Here is a 16,874-nt window from a genome sequence, read left to right as displayed (position 1 = left end):
ATATTTTTAAGATGTAAATCTTTTGTGTCCACGGAGTACATAGGCAATGTGAAGTTTTAGCTCAAAATACCCCACATATAATTTATTATAACATGTTAAAATTGGCAATTTGTAGGTGTAAACTAAATGGCAGGGCCGTGATTGGATAGTCCAGAATAAAGGGTGGTATTTTTATAATAAGATCCCCTTCCGACATCACAAGTGGAGCCAAATTATCTATTTTTTCACATGCTTGCAGAGAATGGTTTACCAAGTTACTGGGTTTTTCTTTTTCACATTTTCTAGGTTGATAGAATCACTTGGGACCAAATTATAGCACTTAAACATGGATAAAGTCAGATTTCATGATACTATATCATATGTCCCCTTTAAAATTTTCTCCTAAAGTGAAATTTTGAGTTGAAATTTTTTTTTACAGTGTAAGGAAATCGTTAAACTCATTGCCTAAGCTTGAGCTCATAAATTATGCAAAACAAATCAAAGTATAATGCTGTAATATTTTGCTTCTATTATATCTTATAATATATCTTGCAGCATGAAGTTAAAACAACTTGGTTATGCCAGTTGATTCAACCTACTTGTGATAAGTTGGCATAACTTTTTAAGAAATTGTTTAACTTAATTTGTTAAGTTAAAGTAACTTAAAATATATGTTGATTTGATATAACTTTTTACAGTGTATTTATAATCAGATGTTAATACACATTGGGGCGGTTTCCCGGACAAGGATTAGACTAGTCCTAGGCTAAAATTAATATAAGAGCTGTCCAAACTGAAAACAAATTGCACTGACATATCTTAAAATACATCAGTGCCCTTTGTTTTGCCTCAAAATGCACACAGGTAATGTTTTTAGTAAGACATGTTTGTTGAAACCAGTTATATTTCCAAATTAAACCAAGGTCTAGTCCTGTTTTAAGCTAATCCCTGTCCGGGAAACCACCCCAATATCATTTTAACTTAAGAGCATTATTTCCTGCAGCTGCAATATTGAGCTTTGTGAATTTTTTTTAGTTTATCTCTATTAGGTTCTTTTATAAGTCTCTTTTTTACATGCAAAAGTACATAGATCTTGTTCTAGTAAATGTACAGCTATGTACACCTTTGCACCTGAAGAGTTCATATTAGCACCTCAGAGGTACATATTGTTATCAAATACATATCTGTTCCTAAATTACATAGTAGGACCTTTTAAAAGGATACTGCACCAGTGATATTTTTTGACTATTCTCTCTGACAACGTATTTATCAATCAAATTAAACCCCCTTACCGAAACATTATAGATCTGTAACAGCACGGCAAAGTTTGTTGTGTGGTTACAGTAACAGGAAGTCAAGTTATTCTGAGAGGAAATGAAGTAACAGCCATCTGTTGACCACCTGCCCTCCTCAGATCTGAGATGTAAAACCAGAGAAACAAGATTGACATAAAACAAAAACGGGAAAAGATAAGAAACCAAACAAAATATGTGCCAATCTCACGTCGAGCCGAAATCCCAAAATACGCAGAAAGGTACTGTTCTCTCTGAAGTGCTCTAGAGAAAAGCAAAAAAGAAAGACAAAATAATAACTTTTTAAATATATTTTTTAGAAATGTCAAACAATTATTTTTAGTTCCCCAAAGAACCATTCAGATTAAACTTCATACAAGAACCATTTCTTTTTCACCCTTTTATAGTCTATATAACCACATAGCCAAAATTGGTTCTTCAAAAGGTCAGTGGCGGCTCGTGACTGTGTGTATGTGTTCAGAGTGTCATGTGTATTGCTCGTGTTTTTAAAATATGTGTTTGTTGCATCATGTGAACCATGTACATCACGTGTTTTGTCAGAAAAAGTGCCTGCTGCACACGCGTCAAAACCGTTTATGATTTAAAGAGACGCTCATGTTCACACTTCCTTAAAGGAATATTCCATTTTCTTAAAAGAAAAATCCAGATAATTTACTCACCACCATGTCATCCAAAATGTTGATGTCTTTCTTTGTTCAGTCGAGAAGAAATTATGTTTTTTGAGGAAAACATTGCAGGATTATTCTCATTTTAATGGACTTTAATAGAGCCCAACATTTCATACTTAACACTTAACAGTTTTTTTCAACGGAGTTTCAAAGGACTCTAAACAATCCCAAACGAGGCATAAGGGTCTTATCTAGCAAAACGATTGTCATTTTTGACAATAAAATTAACAAATATACACTTTTAAAGCACAACTTCTCGTTTAAATCTGGTCGTGATGCGCCAACGTGACCCCACGCAATACGTCATGACGTCAAGAGGTCACAGAGGACGAACGCGAAACTCCACCCCAGTTTTTACAAGTGTTGAGAACGAGGACCGTTCCTACGTTGTTGTATGTCAACTGATACTAATTAATGTCTTTGTGTCAGTTTATTGTTTACAACGGTCCGCAAATGTGCGTTTTATATATGTAACACGTGACCTCCCTACGTCACTACGCATTTACGTTAGGTCGCGCTGGACCGGACTTACGAGAAGTTGTGCTTTAAAAGTGTATATTTGTTATTTTTATTGTCAAAAATGACAATCGTTTAGCTAGACAAGACCCTTATGCCCATGGCCGCGGGAAGTGGGGGTGCTGCGGGTGCTGCAGCACCCCCTGTTGGCGAGAGGGAGATTTTTTAAGTACAAATATTTTGCACTATTTATATATTACTTTTTATTTTAGGAAATTATTTTTGACACACGTAGGTTATTACGTGTATTTTGGATTTTAATTTCATTACTGTCTGTGCCTACCCATCTCCGTGGCCTCATCCCAGCGCACTTTCTCCACCTTGCGTCTATTGGTGACATGGGATCCAGAAAAGACTCACACACCTTTCGCTGATGCTTGCCCACACAGAAATTCTGAAATCCCTGGGCATTCGTCCCATAACTCATGAGAGACTGTGGACTCTATTATACAACCGGGGCTTAACTTTATACCATCAATGAATAATACACACTGAGATCTCGCTTTGGATTGGAACGACAGATTTTTAAATGCAGCGCTCCATAAAACACTCAATAGCCTATGCAACTGCACAGGTAACCAGAAACTGACTAGCAAAATTTAGACAGCGTAATGATGATAGATCATGAGATATTATTTGATAGACTAGTAAATGTGGATTAAGGATGTTTAAAATCTCTAGCCTGGTGGTCAGGAGAAGGGTAACATTATATATTGGCTATATGATTTCCATAGACGAACGGCAATAAACGTCTGCAATAAATATCCTCACAACAATATTATTTCTCAAAACTTTGACAAAAATTATTTTCAAAGGAACTGTATTCTTACAGTTATTCAAAGATGCACGCATTATTCCGCATATGATTTGAATATTAGTCAAGAGTATTCATATAACGGCAATGAACGTCTCATATGGCAATAAATATCCACATAGAATTACTTAACATAACAGCATAATAAAATTAACTAGAAATGCAATTCCCAAGGAATTACCAGTGCATGAAAATGCAAAAAAGTTGATTGACAGAAATGTAAAAGAAATTTAGTCTAGTAGTTTACCTGGCTGTTGACATGTTTTAGTGTGAAGCTAGCATGATTTAAAAAAAGTTATCATGATGAAATATAAAGCTAGCATGAGTTAACATGATTTAGCATGAAGCTAGCATAATTTAGCATGAAGCTAGCATGATTTAGCATGAAGCTAGCATGATTTAACATGACGTTAACATGATTTAGCATGAAGGTAACATGATTTATCATGAAGCTAGCATGATTTACCATGAAGCTAGCATGATTTAACATGAAGCTAGCATGATTTAACATGAAACAAACATGATTAAACATGAAACAAACATGATTAAACATGAAGCTAACATGATTTAGCATGAAGCTAACATGATTTAACATGATTAAGCATGACATAGCATGAAGCTAGCATGATTTAGCATGAAGCTAACATGATTTAACATGATTAAGCATGATTTAGCATGAAGTTAGCATGATTTACCATGAAGCTAACATGATTTAGTATGAAGCTAGCATAATGTTAGCATGATTTAGCATAAAGCTAGCATGATTTAGCATGAAGTTAGAACGATTTAACATAAAGCTAGCATGATTTAGCATGAAGTTAGCATGATTTAGCATGAAGTTAGCATAATGTTAGCATGGTTTAGCATGAAGCTAGCATGATTTAGCATGAAGTTAGTAAGATTTAGCATGAAGTTAACATGATATTAGCATGAAGCTAGCATGATGTAGCATGAAGTTAGCATGATTTAGCATGAAGTTAACATGATGTTAGCATGGTTTAGCATGAAGCTAGCATGATTTAGCATGAAGTTAGTAAGATTTAGCATGAAGTTAACATGATATTAGCATGATTAGCATGAAGCTAGCATGATGTTAGCATGATTAACATGATGTTAGCATGATGCTAACATGATTAACATGAAGCTAGCATGATTAACATGAAGCTAGCATGATGTTAGCATGATTAGCATTGAAGCTAGCATGATGCTAGCATGATTAGCATTGAAGCTAGCATGATGCTAGCATGATTAGCATGAAGCTAGCATGATGCTAGCATGATTAGCATGAAGCTAGCATGATGCTAGCATGATTAGCATGAATCTAGCATGATTAGCATGAAGCTAGCATGAAGTTAGCATGATTAGCATGAAGCTAACATGATGGTAGCATGATTGCCATGAAGCTAGCATGATATTAGCATGAAGTTAGCATGATGTTAGCATGATTAGCATGAAGCTAGCATGATTGGCATGAAGCTAGCATGATGCTAGCATGATTAGCATGAAGCTAGCATGATGCTAGCATGATAAGCATGATGCTAGCATGATTTGCATGAAGCTAGCATGATGCTAGCATGATTAGCATGAAGCTAGCATGATTAGCATGAAGCTAGCATGATGCTAGCATGATTAGCATGAAGCTAACATGATGCTAACATGATTAGCATGAAGCTAGCATCATTTGCATGAAGGTAGCATGATGCTAGCATGATTAACATGATGTTAGTATGATTAGCATGAAGCTAGCATAATTTGCTTGAAGGTAGCATGATGCTAGCATGATTACCATGAAGTTAGCATGAATTTAGCATGAATTTAGCATGAAATTAGCATGATCCTAGCATGATGCTAGCATGATTAGCATGAAGCTAGCATGATTTAGCGTGAAGCTAACAAGATTTAACATGAAGCTAGCATGATTTAGCATTAAGTTAGCTAGATTTATTATGAAATTAGCATTAGGCTAGCATGAAACTAGCACAAAGCTAGTATGACTTAGCATGAAGCTAGCATGAAGCTAATATGACCCAAAGACCCAACCCCCATGTCTACATGACGTGTGGATCCAGAGATATAAGGCTTTGTTTATTATGTTGCTAGGCTGCTCATATTTGGTTGCTAGGGGCGTGGCTTAATACCTTAATAAGGATGGTGAGAGACTGATTGGTTGCCTGAGTAAAATGAGCCCACCCCCATGTCTCTGTGACACTGTGCTGCAAAGATATCCCATCTGGGACGTTTTTATTTCCTTATATGGGCATGATTCCTGCCCCATTATAAGTCTATGGGGAAATTTGGGGGCCTCTTACACCCCAGGGGTACAACTTACAACCCATTGTGAGGTATGTTCTTACAGAGCCTGCCAGCCTCTTCAAATGTGGCAAGTCACAAGTTTCTGTGAGATCCTAGGTCTGAGCTACGACTCGTCAAAGTTTGTCTCCATGTTAAGTCTATGGGTTTTTTCGGCTGCTTTTTCGCCCCTGGGGCGAAGACCGTACCCCCGACCGCTTATAAAAGTCATAGCACACTATTCCCGAATAGTCCGCACGTTTGAGAGTTGGAATGAAGTTTCTAAGTTAAGCGGTTCGAGCCGTATTAATTGCGGAAATTTGGTTGGAAGAATAATAATAATAACTAGATAGGTACATTTCCTGAAGAAAATGTGAAGTGGTGCTTGCCGTGGCAAATTTCTGGGGACAGTATATGATTATACTTCCAGTTACGAGTAAAACGGTCCAAACCCCGTCTCTCTACGATGTTCTGATGCGGAGATATAAGGCTTTGTTTATTCGGTTGCTAGGGTACTGTATTTGGTTGCTAGGGAAAAATTTGACTTCCAATAGTGATTACGCTCCGGGTCACGAGTCAAACGGTCCAAACCCCGTGTCTCTACGATGTTCTGATGCGGAGATATAAGGCTTTGTTTACTCTGTTGCTAGGGTACTGTATTTGGTTGCTAGGGAAAAAATTGGCATCCCATAATGATTACACTCTGAGTCACGAGTCAAACGGTCCAACCCCCGTGTCTCTACGATGTTCTGACGCGGAGATATAAGGCTTTGTTTACTCTGTTGCTAGGGTACTGTATTTGGTTGCTAGGGAAAAAATTGGCATCCCATAATGATTACACTCCGAGTCACGAGTCAAACGGTCCAACCCCCGTGTCTCTACGATGTTCTGATGCAGAGATATAAGGCTTTGTTTATTCGGTTGCTAGGGTACTGTATTTGGTTGCTAGGGAAAAAATTGGCATCCCATAATGATTACACTCTCAGCCACGAGTCAAACGGTCCAACCCCCGTGTCTCTACGATGTTCTGATGCGGAGATATAAGGCTTTGTTTATTCGGTTGCTAGGGTGCTCAAATTTGGTTGCTAGGGGCGTGGCTTGGGAGTGGCCAATGATGTGCCCAATTGTTACACCCCTAGTCACAAGTAAAACGGTCCAACCCCCGTGTCTTTATGATGTTCTGATGCCGAGATATAACTGTTTGAATTTTATGTTGCTAAGGTGCTCAAAAGTGGTTGCTAGGGGCGTGGCTTAGTAAGTATTTAAGGATCCTAAGAGACTCATTGGATGCCTGAGTAAAATGAGCCCACCCCCATGTCTCTGTGACACTGTGGTGCAAAGATATCCATCTGGGCATTTTATAATGGCAGTCTATGGGATAGGTTGCTAGGGTGCCCAAAATGGTTGCTAGGATAACATTACACCCCATTGTGGGGTACGTCCTAACAGAGTCTATCACCCTCTTCAAATGTAGTAATCAACATGTTTCTATGAAATCCTCAATTGGAGCTGTGACCCGTCAAATTTTTTTCGCAATGTTAGTCTATGGGATTTTCGCCCCATTGACTTTCCATTAGGGCACTTTTGGGCACCTCTTACACCCCAGGGGTACAACTTACACCCCAATGTGATGTATGTTCTTACAGAGCCTACCACCCTCTTCAAATGCTGTAACCCACATGTTTCTACTAAATCCTCGAGTGGAGCTATGACCCGTCAAAGTTCGACGCAATGTAAAGTCAATGGGACGTTTTCGGGAGGTTTTTCGCGCCCCTTTCGGAAATCCTGCACCCGATCGCTTATAAAAGTCATAGCACACCTCTCCTCAATAATCCGGTCGATTTGAGCCCTCTTTCATGGCACTACGGCAAACCGTGCGAGACGAGTTACGCGCCGAAAAAGTGTCCAGAAAAAGAAGAATAATAACTAGATAGGTACATTTCCTGAAGAAAATGTGAGTGGTGCTTGCCGTGGCAAAATTCTGGGTAACATATATGATTATACTCCAAGCCAAAAGTAAAACGATCCAACTCCCGTGTCTCTACGATGTTCTGATGCGGAGATATAAGGCTATGTTTATCCGGTTGCTAGGGTACTGTATTTGGTTGCTAGGGAAAAAAATTGCCATCCACTGGTGATTACACTCCAAGTCACAAGTCAAACGGTCCAACCCCCGTGTTTTGACGATGTTCTGATGCGGAGATATAAGGCTTTGTTTAGTCGGTTGCTAGGGTAGTGTATTTGGTTGCTAGGGAGAAAATTGCCATTCACTAGTGATTACACGCCGAGTCACAAGTCAAATGGTCAAACCCCCATGTCTCTACGATGTTCTGAAGGGGAGATATAAGGCTTTGTTTATTTGGTTGCTAGGGTACAGTATTTGGTTGCTAGGGAAAATTTGACATCTCCAATAGTGATTACACTCCGGGTCACGAGTCAAATGGTCCAACCCCCATGTCTCTACGATGTTCTGATGCGGAGATATAACTGTTTGAATTTTATGTTGCTAGGGTGCTGAAAAGTGGTTGCTAGGGGCGTGGCTTAGTAAGCCTTTAAGGATCCTGAGAAACTGATTGGATGCCTGAGTAAAATGAGCCCACCCCCATGTCTCTATGACACTCTGGTGCAAAGATATCCATCTGGGCATTTTATAATGGCAGTCTATGGGAGATGTTGCTAGGGTGCCCAAAATTGTTGCTAAGGGCGTGGCTTAATAGCTCTGAGATGATCCTGAGAGACTGATTGGATGCCCGAGTGAAATGAGCCCACCCACTTGTCTGTAAAGCGACATTGTAAAGCGAAGATATCCCAGCTGGAACTTTTTTATTTCCTTATATGGGCATGTTTCCTGCCCCATTATAAGTCAATGGGGCACTTTTGGGTGCCTCTTACACCCCAGGGGTACAACTTACACCCCAATGTCATGTATGTTTTTACAGAGTCTACCACCCTCTTCAAATGTTGTAACCCACATATTTCTACAAAATCCTCGAGCGGAGCTATGACTCGTCAAAGTTCGGCGCAATGTTAAGTCAATGGGATTTTTTGGGTGATTTTTTGCCCCCCTTTCGGAAATCCTGCACCCGATCCCTTATAAAAGTCATAGCACACCTCTCCTCAATAAACCGGTCGATTTGAGCCATCTTTCATGGGACTACGGCAAACCGTGCGGGACGAGTTACGTGCCAAAAAAACGTGCAGACATAAGAATAAAATATAATAATAAGAACTAGATAGGTACATTTCCTGAAGAAAATGTGAAGTGGTGCTTGCCGTGGCAAAATTCTGGGGGCAATGTATGATTATACTCAGAGTCACGAGTCAAACGGTCCAACCCCCGTGTCTCTACGATGTTCTGTTGTGGAGATATAAGGCTTTGTTTATTGAAGGTAGTATGATTACCATGAAGCTAGCATGATGTTAGCATAATTAACGTGAAGGTAGTATGATGTTAACATGATTAGCATGAAGCTAGCATAAAGCGAACATCATTAGCATGAAGCTAACATGATGTTAATATGATTAGCATGAAGTTAGCATGATGTTAGCATGATTATCAGGAAGTTGGCATGATGTTAGCATGATTAGCATGAAGTTAGCATGAAGTTAGCATGAAGTTAGCATGAAGCTAGCATGAAGCTAGCATGAAGCTAGCATGATTAGCATGAAGCTAGCATGATAAGCATGAAGCTAGCATGATTAGCATGATGTTAGCATGATTAGCATGAAGTTAGCATGAAGCTAGCATGAAGCTAACATGATTAGCATGAAGCTAGCATGATTAGCATGAAGCTAGCATGAAGCTAACATGATTAGCATGAAGCTAGCATGAAGCTAGCATGAAGCTAACATGATTAGCATGAAGTTAGCATGAAGCTAGCATGAAGCTAACATGATTAGCATGAAGCTAGCATGATAAGCATGAAGCTAGCATGATTAGCATGATGTTAGCATGATTAGCATGAAGTTAGCATGAAGCTAGCATGAAGCTAACATGATTAGCATGAAGCTAGCATGATTAGCATGAAGCTAGCATGAAGCTAACATGATTAGCATGAAGCTAGCATGAAGCTAGCATGAAGCTAACATGATTAGCATGAAGTTAGCATGAAGCTAACATGATTAGCATGAAGCTAGCATGATTAGCATGAAGCTAGCATGATTAGCATGATTAGCATGATGTTAGCATGATTAGCATTGTGTTAGCATTGTGTTAGCATGAAGCTAGCATGATTAGCATGAAGCTAGCATGAAGCTAGCATGAAGCTAGCATGATTAGCATGAAGCTAGCATGAAGCTAACATGATTAGCATGAAGCTAGCATGAAGCTAGCATGATTAGCATGAAGCTAGCATGAAGCTAGCATGATTAGCATGAAGCTAGCATGATTAGCATGAAGCTAGCATGATTAGCATGAAGCTAGCATGATGTTAGCATGATGTTAGCATGATGTTAGCATGAAGCTAGCATGATTAGCATGAAGCTAGCATGAAGCTAGCATGATTAGCATGAAGCTAGCATGAAGCTAGCATGATTAGCATGAAGCTAGCATGATTAGCATGAAGCTAGCATGATTAACATGAAGCTAGCATGATGTTAGCATGATGTTAGCATGATGTTAGCATGATGTTAGCATGATTAGCATGAAGCTAGCATGATTAGCATGAAGCTAGCATGAAGCTAACATGAAGTTAGCATGATTAGCATAAAGCTAGCATGAAGCTAACATGATTAGCATGAGGCTAGCATGATTAGCATGATGTTAGCATGATTAGCATGAAGTTAGCATGATGTTAGAATGATTAGCATAAAGATAGCATGATGTTAGCATGATTAGCATGAAGCTAGCATGATGTTAGCATGATTAGCAAGAAGTTAACATGAAGTTAGCATGAAGCTAGCATGATTTAATGTGAAGTTAGCAAGATTTATTATGAAATTAGCATTAAGCTAGCATGAAACTAGCATGAAGCTAGTATGACTTAGCATTAAGCTAGCATGAAGCTAACATGACCCAAAGACCCAACCCCCATGTCTCTATGATGTTCGGATCCAGAGATATAAGGCTTTGTTTATTCGGTTGCTAGGGTGCTCATATTTGGTTGCTAGGGGCGTGGCTTGGGAGTGGCCAATGATGTGGCCAGTTATTACACTCCGAGTCACAAGTAAAACGGTCCAACCCCCGTGTCTCTACGATGTTCTGATGTCGAGATATAACTGTTTAAATGTTATGTTGCTAGGGTGCTCAAAAGTGGTTGCTAGGGGCGTGGCTTAATACCTCAATAAGGATCCTGAGAGACTGATTGGATGTCTGGGTAAAATGAGCCCACCCCCAAGTCTCTATGACACTGTGCTGCAAAGATATCCATCCTGGCATTTTATAATGGCAGTCTATGGGAGATGTTGCTAGGGTGCCAAAAATTGTTGCTAGGGGCGTGGCTTAATAGCTCTGGGATGAGTCTGAGAGACTGATTGGATGCCCGAGTAAAATGAGCCCACCCACTTATCTCTACGACACTGTAAAGCAAAGATATCCCATCTGGAACGGTTTTATTCCCTTATATGGGCCTGTTTCCTGCCCCATTATAAGTCAATGGGGCACTTTTGGGCACCTCTTACACCCCAGGGGTACAACTTACACCCCATTGTGATCCATGTTCTTACAGAGCCTAACACCCTCTTCAAATGTTGTAACCCACATGTTTCTACAAAATTCTCGAGCGGAGCTATGACTCGTCAAAGTTGGGCGCAATGTTAAGTCAATGGGATTTTTCGGGTGGTTTTTCGCCCCCCTTTCGGAAATCCTGCACCCGATCGCTTATAAAAGTCATAGCACACCTCTCCTCAATAAGCCGGTCGATTTGAGCCCTATTTCATGGGTCTACGACAAAGCGTGCGGGACGAGTTACGCGCCGAAAAAAGTGTCCAGAAAAAGAAGAATAATAATAATTATAATAATAACTAGATAGGTACATTTCCTGAAGAAAATGTGAAGTGGTGCTTGCCGTGGCAAAATTCTGGGGGCAATGTATGATTATACTCCGAGTCACGAGTCAAACGGTCCAACCCCCGTGTCTCTACGATGTTCTGATGTGGAGATATAAGGCTTTGTTTATTGAAGGTAGTATGATTAGCATGATGTTAGCATAATTAACGTGAAGGTAGTATGATGTTAACATGATTAGCATGAAGCTAGCATAAAGCAAACATCATTAGCATGAAGCTAACATGATGTTAATATGATTAGCATGAAGTTAGCATGATGTTAGCATGATTATCAGGAAGTTGGCATGATGATAGCATGATTAGCATGAAGTTAGCATGAAGTTAGCATGAAGCTAGCATGATGTTAACATGAGTAGCATGAAGCTAGCATGAAGCTAACATGATTAGCATGAAGTTAGCATGAAGCTAACATGATTAGCATAAAGTTAGCATGATTAGCATGAAGCTAGCATGATGTTAGCATGATGTTAGCATGATTAGCATGAAGTTAGCATGAAGCTAGCATGAGGCTAGCATGATTAGCATGAAGCTAGCATGAAGCTAACATGTTTAGCATGAAGTTAGCATGATGTTAGCATGATTATCAGGAAGTTGGCATGATGTTAGCATGATTAGCATGAAGTTAGCATGAAGCTAGCATGATGTTAACATGATTAGCATGAAGCTAGCATGAAGCTAACATGATTACCATGAAGTTAGCATGAAGCTAGCATTAAGCTAGCATGATTAGCATGAAGCTAGCATGAAGCTAGCATGATTAGCATGAAGCTAACATGATTAGCATGATTAGCATGAAGCTAGCATGATTAGCATGATGTTAGCATGATTAGCATGATGTTAGCATGATTAGCATGAAGCTAGCATGATTAGCATGAAGCTAGCATGAAGCTAGCATGATTAGCATGAAGTTAGCATGAAGCTAACATGATTAGCATGAGGCTAGCATGATTAGCATCAAGCTAGCATGATGTTAGCATGATTAGCATGAAGTTAGCATGATGTTAGAATGATTAGCATAAAGATAGCATGATGTTAGCATGATTAGCATGAAGCTAGCATGATGTTAGCATGATTAGCAAGAAGTTAACATGAAGTTAGCATGAAGCTAGCATGATTTAACGTGAAGTTAGCAAGATTTATTATGAAATTAGCATTAAGCTAGCATGAAACTAGCATGAAGCTAGTATGACTTAGCATTAAGCTAGCATGAAGCTAACATGACCCAAAGACCCAACCCCCATGTCTCTATGATGTTCGGATCCAGAGATATAAGGCTTTGTTTATTATGTTGCTAGGGTGCTCTTATTTGGTTGTTAGGGGCGTGGCTTGGGAGTGGCCAATAATGTGGCCAGTTATTACACTCTGAGTCACAAGTAAAATGGTCCAACCCCCGTGTCTCTACGATGTTCTGATGCGAAGATATAAGGCTTTGTTTATTGGGTTGCTAGGGTGCTCATATTTGGTTGCTAGGGGCGTGGCTTGGGAGTGGCCAATGATGTGGCCAGTGATTACATTCCGAGTCACAAGTAAAACGGTCCAACCCCCGTGTCTCTACGATGTTCTGATGCCGAGATATAACTGTTTCAATGTTATGTTGCTAGGATGCTCAAAAGTGGTTGCTAGGGGCGTGGCTTAATACCTCAATAAGGATCCTGAGAGACTGATTGGATGTCTGGGTAAAATGAGCCCACCCCCAAGTCTCTATGACACTGTGCTGCAAAGATATCCATCCTGGCATTTTATAATGGCAGTCTATGGGAGATGTTGCTAGGGTGCCCAAAATTGTTGCTAGGGGCGTGGCTTAATAACTCTGGGAGGATCCTGAGAGACTGATTGGATGCCCAAGTAAAATGAGCCCACCCACGTATCTCTACGACACTGTAAAGCAAAGATATCCCATCTGGAACGGTTTTATTCCCTTATATGGGCGTGTTTCCTGGCCCATTATAAGTCAATGGGGCACTTTTGGGCACCTCTTACACCCCAGGGGTACAATTTACACCCCATTGTGATCCATGTTCTTACAGAGCCTACCACCCTCTTCAAATGTTGTAACCCACATGTTTCTACAAAATTCTCGAGCGGAGCTATGACCCGTCAAAGTTGGGCGCAATGTTAAGTCAATGGGATTTTTCGGGTGGTTTTTCGCCCCCCTTTCGGAAATCCTGCACCCGATCGCTTATAAAAGTCATAGCACACCTCTCCTCAATAAACCGGTCAATTTGAGCCCTCTTTCGTGTGTCTACGACAAAACGCGCGGGACGAGTTACGCGCCGAAAAAACGTGCAGACATAAGAATAAGATATAACTAGATAGGTACATTTCCTGAAGAAAATGTGAAGTGGTGCTTGCCGTGGCAAATTTCGGGCGACAGTATATGATTATACTCCAAATCAAAAGTAAAAAGATCCAACTCCCATGTCTCTACGATGTTTTGATGCTGATATATAAGGCTTTGTTTACACTGTTGCTAGGGAGCTGTATTTGGTTGCCAGGGAAAAAATTGCCATCCACTAATGATTACATGCCGAGTCACAAGTGAAATGGTCCAACCCCCGTGTCTCTAAGATGTTCTGATGCGGAGATATAAGGCTTTGTTTACTCTGTTGCTAGGGTACTGTATTTGGTTGCTAGGGAAAAAATTGCCATCCACTAATGATTACATGCCGAGTCACAAGTGAAATGGTCCAACCCCCGTGTCTCTACGATGTTCTGATGCGGAGATATAAGGCTTTGTTTACTCTGTTGCTAGGGTACTGTATTTGGTTGCTAGGAAAAAAAATGGCATCCACTAGTGATTACCCTCCGAGTCACGAGTCAAACGGTCCAACCCCCGTGTTTCTACGATGTTCTGATGCGGAGATATACGGCTTTGTTTACCCTGTTGCTAGGGTACTGTATTTGGTTGCTAGGGGAAAAAATGGCATCCACTAGTGATTACCCTCCGAGTCACGAGTCAAACGGTCCAACCCCCGTGTTTCTACGATGTTCTGATGCGGAGATATAAGGCTTTGTTTACCCTGTTGCTAGGGTACTGTTTTTGGTTGCTAGGGGAAAAAATGGCATCCCATAATGATTACACTCTGAGTCACTAGTCAAACGATCCAACCCCCGTGTCTCTACGATGTTCTGATGCGGAGATATAAGGCTTTGTTTATTTGGTTGCTAGGGTGCTCAAATTTGGTTGCTAGGGGCGTGGCTTGGGAGTGGCCAATGATGTGCCCAATTGTTACACCCCTAGTCACAAGTAAAACGGTCCAACCCCCGTGTCTCTACGATGTTCTGATGCGGAGATATAAGGCTTTGTTTATTCGGTTGCTAGGGTGCTCAAATTTGGTTGCTAGGGGCGTGGCTTGGGAGTGGCCAATTATGTGCCCAATTGTTACACCCCTAGTCACAAGTAAAACGGTCCAACCCCCGTGTCTCTACAATGTTCTGATGCCGAGATATAACTGTTTGAATTTTATGTTGCTAGGGTGCTCAAAAGTGGTTGCTAGGGGCGTGGCTTAAAAAGTCTTTAAGGATCCTGAGAAACTGATTGGATGCCTGAGTAAAATGAGCCCACCCCCATGTCTCTATGACACTGTGGTGCAAAGATATCCATCTGGGCATTTTATAATGGCAGTCTATGGGAGATGTTGCTAGGGTGCCCAAAACGGTTGCTAGGGTAACCTTACACCCCATTGTGGGGGACGTCCTGACAGAGTCTAGCACCCTCTTCAATTTTAGTAACCCACATGTTTCTATGAAATCCTCACTTGGACCTGTGACCCGTCAAATTTTTTTCGCAATGTTAGTCTATGGGATTTTCGCCCCATTGACTTTCCATTAGGGCACTTTTGGGCACCTCTTACACCCCAGGGGTACAACTTACACCCCAATGTGATGTATGTTCTTACAGAGCCTACCACCCTCTTCAAATGCTGTAACTCACATGTTTCTACTAAATCCTCGAGTGGAGCTATGACCCGTTAAAGTTCGACGCAATGTAAAGTCAATGGGACGTTTTCGGGAGGTTTTTCGCGCCCCTTTCGGAAATCCTGCACCCGATCGCTTATAAAAGTCATAGCACACCTCTCCTCAAGAATCCGGTCGATTTGAGCCCTCTTTCATGGCACTACGGCAAACCGTGCGAGACGAGTTACGCGCCGAAAAAGTGTCCAGAAAAAGAAGAATAATAATAATATCTTTGAGCAATAATAATAGTGATGCTTTGCATAAATGCAAGCACCACTAACTAGATAGGTACATTTCCTGAAGAAAATGTGAGTGGTGCTTGCCGTGGCAAAATTCTGGGGACCATATATGATTAAACTCCAAGCCAAAAGTAAAACGATCCAACCCCCGTGTCTCTACGATGTTCTGATGTGGAGATATAAGGCTTTGTTTACTCTGTTGCTAGGGTACTGTATTTGGTTGCTAGGGAAAAAATGGGCATCCACTAGTGATTACCCTCCGAGTCACAAGTCAAACGGTCCAACCCCCGTGTCTCTACGATGTTCTGATGCAGAGATATAGGCTTTGTTTACCCTGTTGCTAGGGTACTGTATTTGGTTGCTAGGGGAAAAAATGGCATCCCATAATGATTACACTCTGAGTCACTAGTCAAACGGTCCAACCCTCGTGTCTCTACCATGTTCTGATGCGGAGATATAAGGCTTTGTTTATTCGGTTGCTAGGGTGCTCAAATTTGGTTGCTAGGGGCGTGGCTTGGGAGTGGCCAATGATGTGCCCAATTGTTACACCCCTAGTCACAAGTAAAACGGTCCAACCCCCGTGTCTCTACGATGTTCTGATGCGGAGATATAAGGCTTTGTTTATTCGGTTGCTAGGGTGCTCAAATTTGGTTGCTAGGGGCGTGGCTTGGGAGTGGCCAATGATGTGCCCAATTGTTACACCCCTAGTCACAAGTAAAACGGTCCAACCCCCGTGTCTCTACGATGTTCTGATGCGGAGATATAAGGCTTTGTTTATTCGGTTGCTAGGGTGCTCAATTTTGGTTGCTAGGGGCGTGGCTTGGGAGTGACCAATGATGGGCCCAATTGTTACACCCCTAGTCACAAGTAAAACGGTCCAATCCCCGTGTCTCTACGATGTTCTGATGCGGAGATATAAGGCTTTGTTTATTCGGTTGCTAGGGTGCTCAAATTTGGTTGCTAGGGGCGTGGCTTGGGAGTGGCCAATGATGTGCCCAATTGTTACACCCCTAGTCACAAGTAAAACGGTCCAACCCCCGTGTCTCTACGATGTTCTGATGCGGAGATATAAGGATTTGTTTATTCGGTTGCT

At 41.0% G+C, this 16,874-nt stretch overlaps 1 protein-coding gene across 3 annotated transcripts in view; it reads right to left on the bottom strand.

The window, feature by feature from the left end:
* The window catches only part of adgrd2 (adhesion G protein-coupled receptor D2), a 46,011-nt gene that overhangs the window by 8,709 nt on the left and 20,428 nt on the right, over nucleotides 1-16,874 (bottom strand). For all 3 annotated transcript variants that reach the window (XM_055168665.2, XM_073867594.1, XM_073867593.1), the window contains exons 13-14: nucleotides 1,483-1,535; nucleotides 1,272-1,395 (exon numbers count right to left, since the gene is read on the bottom strand). In XM_055168665.2, coding sequence (XP_055024640.2) covers nucleotides 1,272-1,395; nucleotides 1,483-1,535 — 177 coding nt within the window. The remainder of the gene's footprint in view (nucleotides 1-1,271; nucleotides 1,396-1,482; nucleotides 1,536-16,874) is intronic.

Source organism: Misgurnus anguillicaudatus, chromosome 5, assembly GCF_027580225.2.
Source record: "Misgurnus anguillicaudatus chromosome 5, ASM2758022v2, whole genome shotgun sequence".
Classification (NCBI taxonomy): Eukaryota; Metazoa; Chordata; class Actinopteri; order Cypriniformes; family Cobitidae; genus Misgurnus; species Misgurnus anguillicaudatus.
The sequence above is the reverse complement of the archived record's forward strand: the minus strand, read 5'-3'. Positions and strand labels throughout refer to the sequence as shown.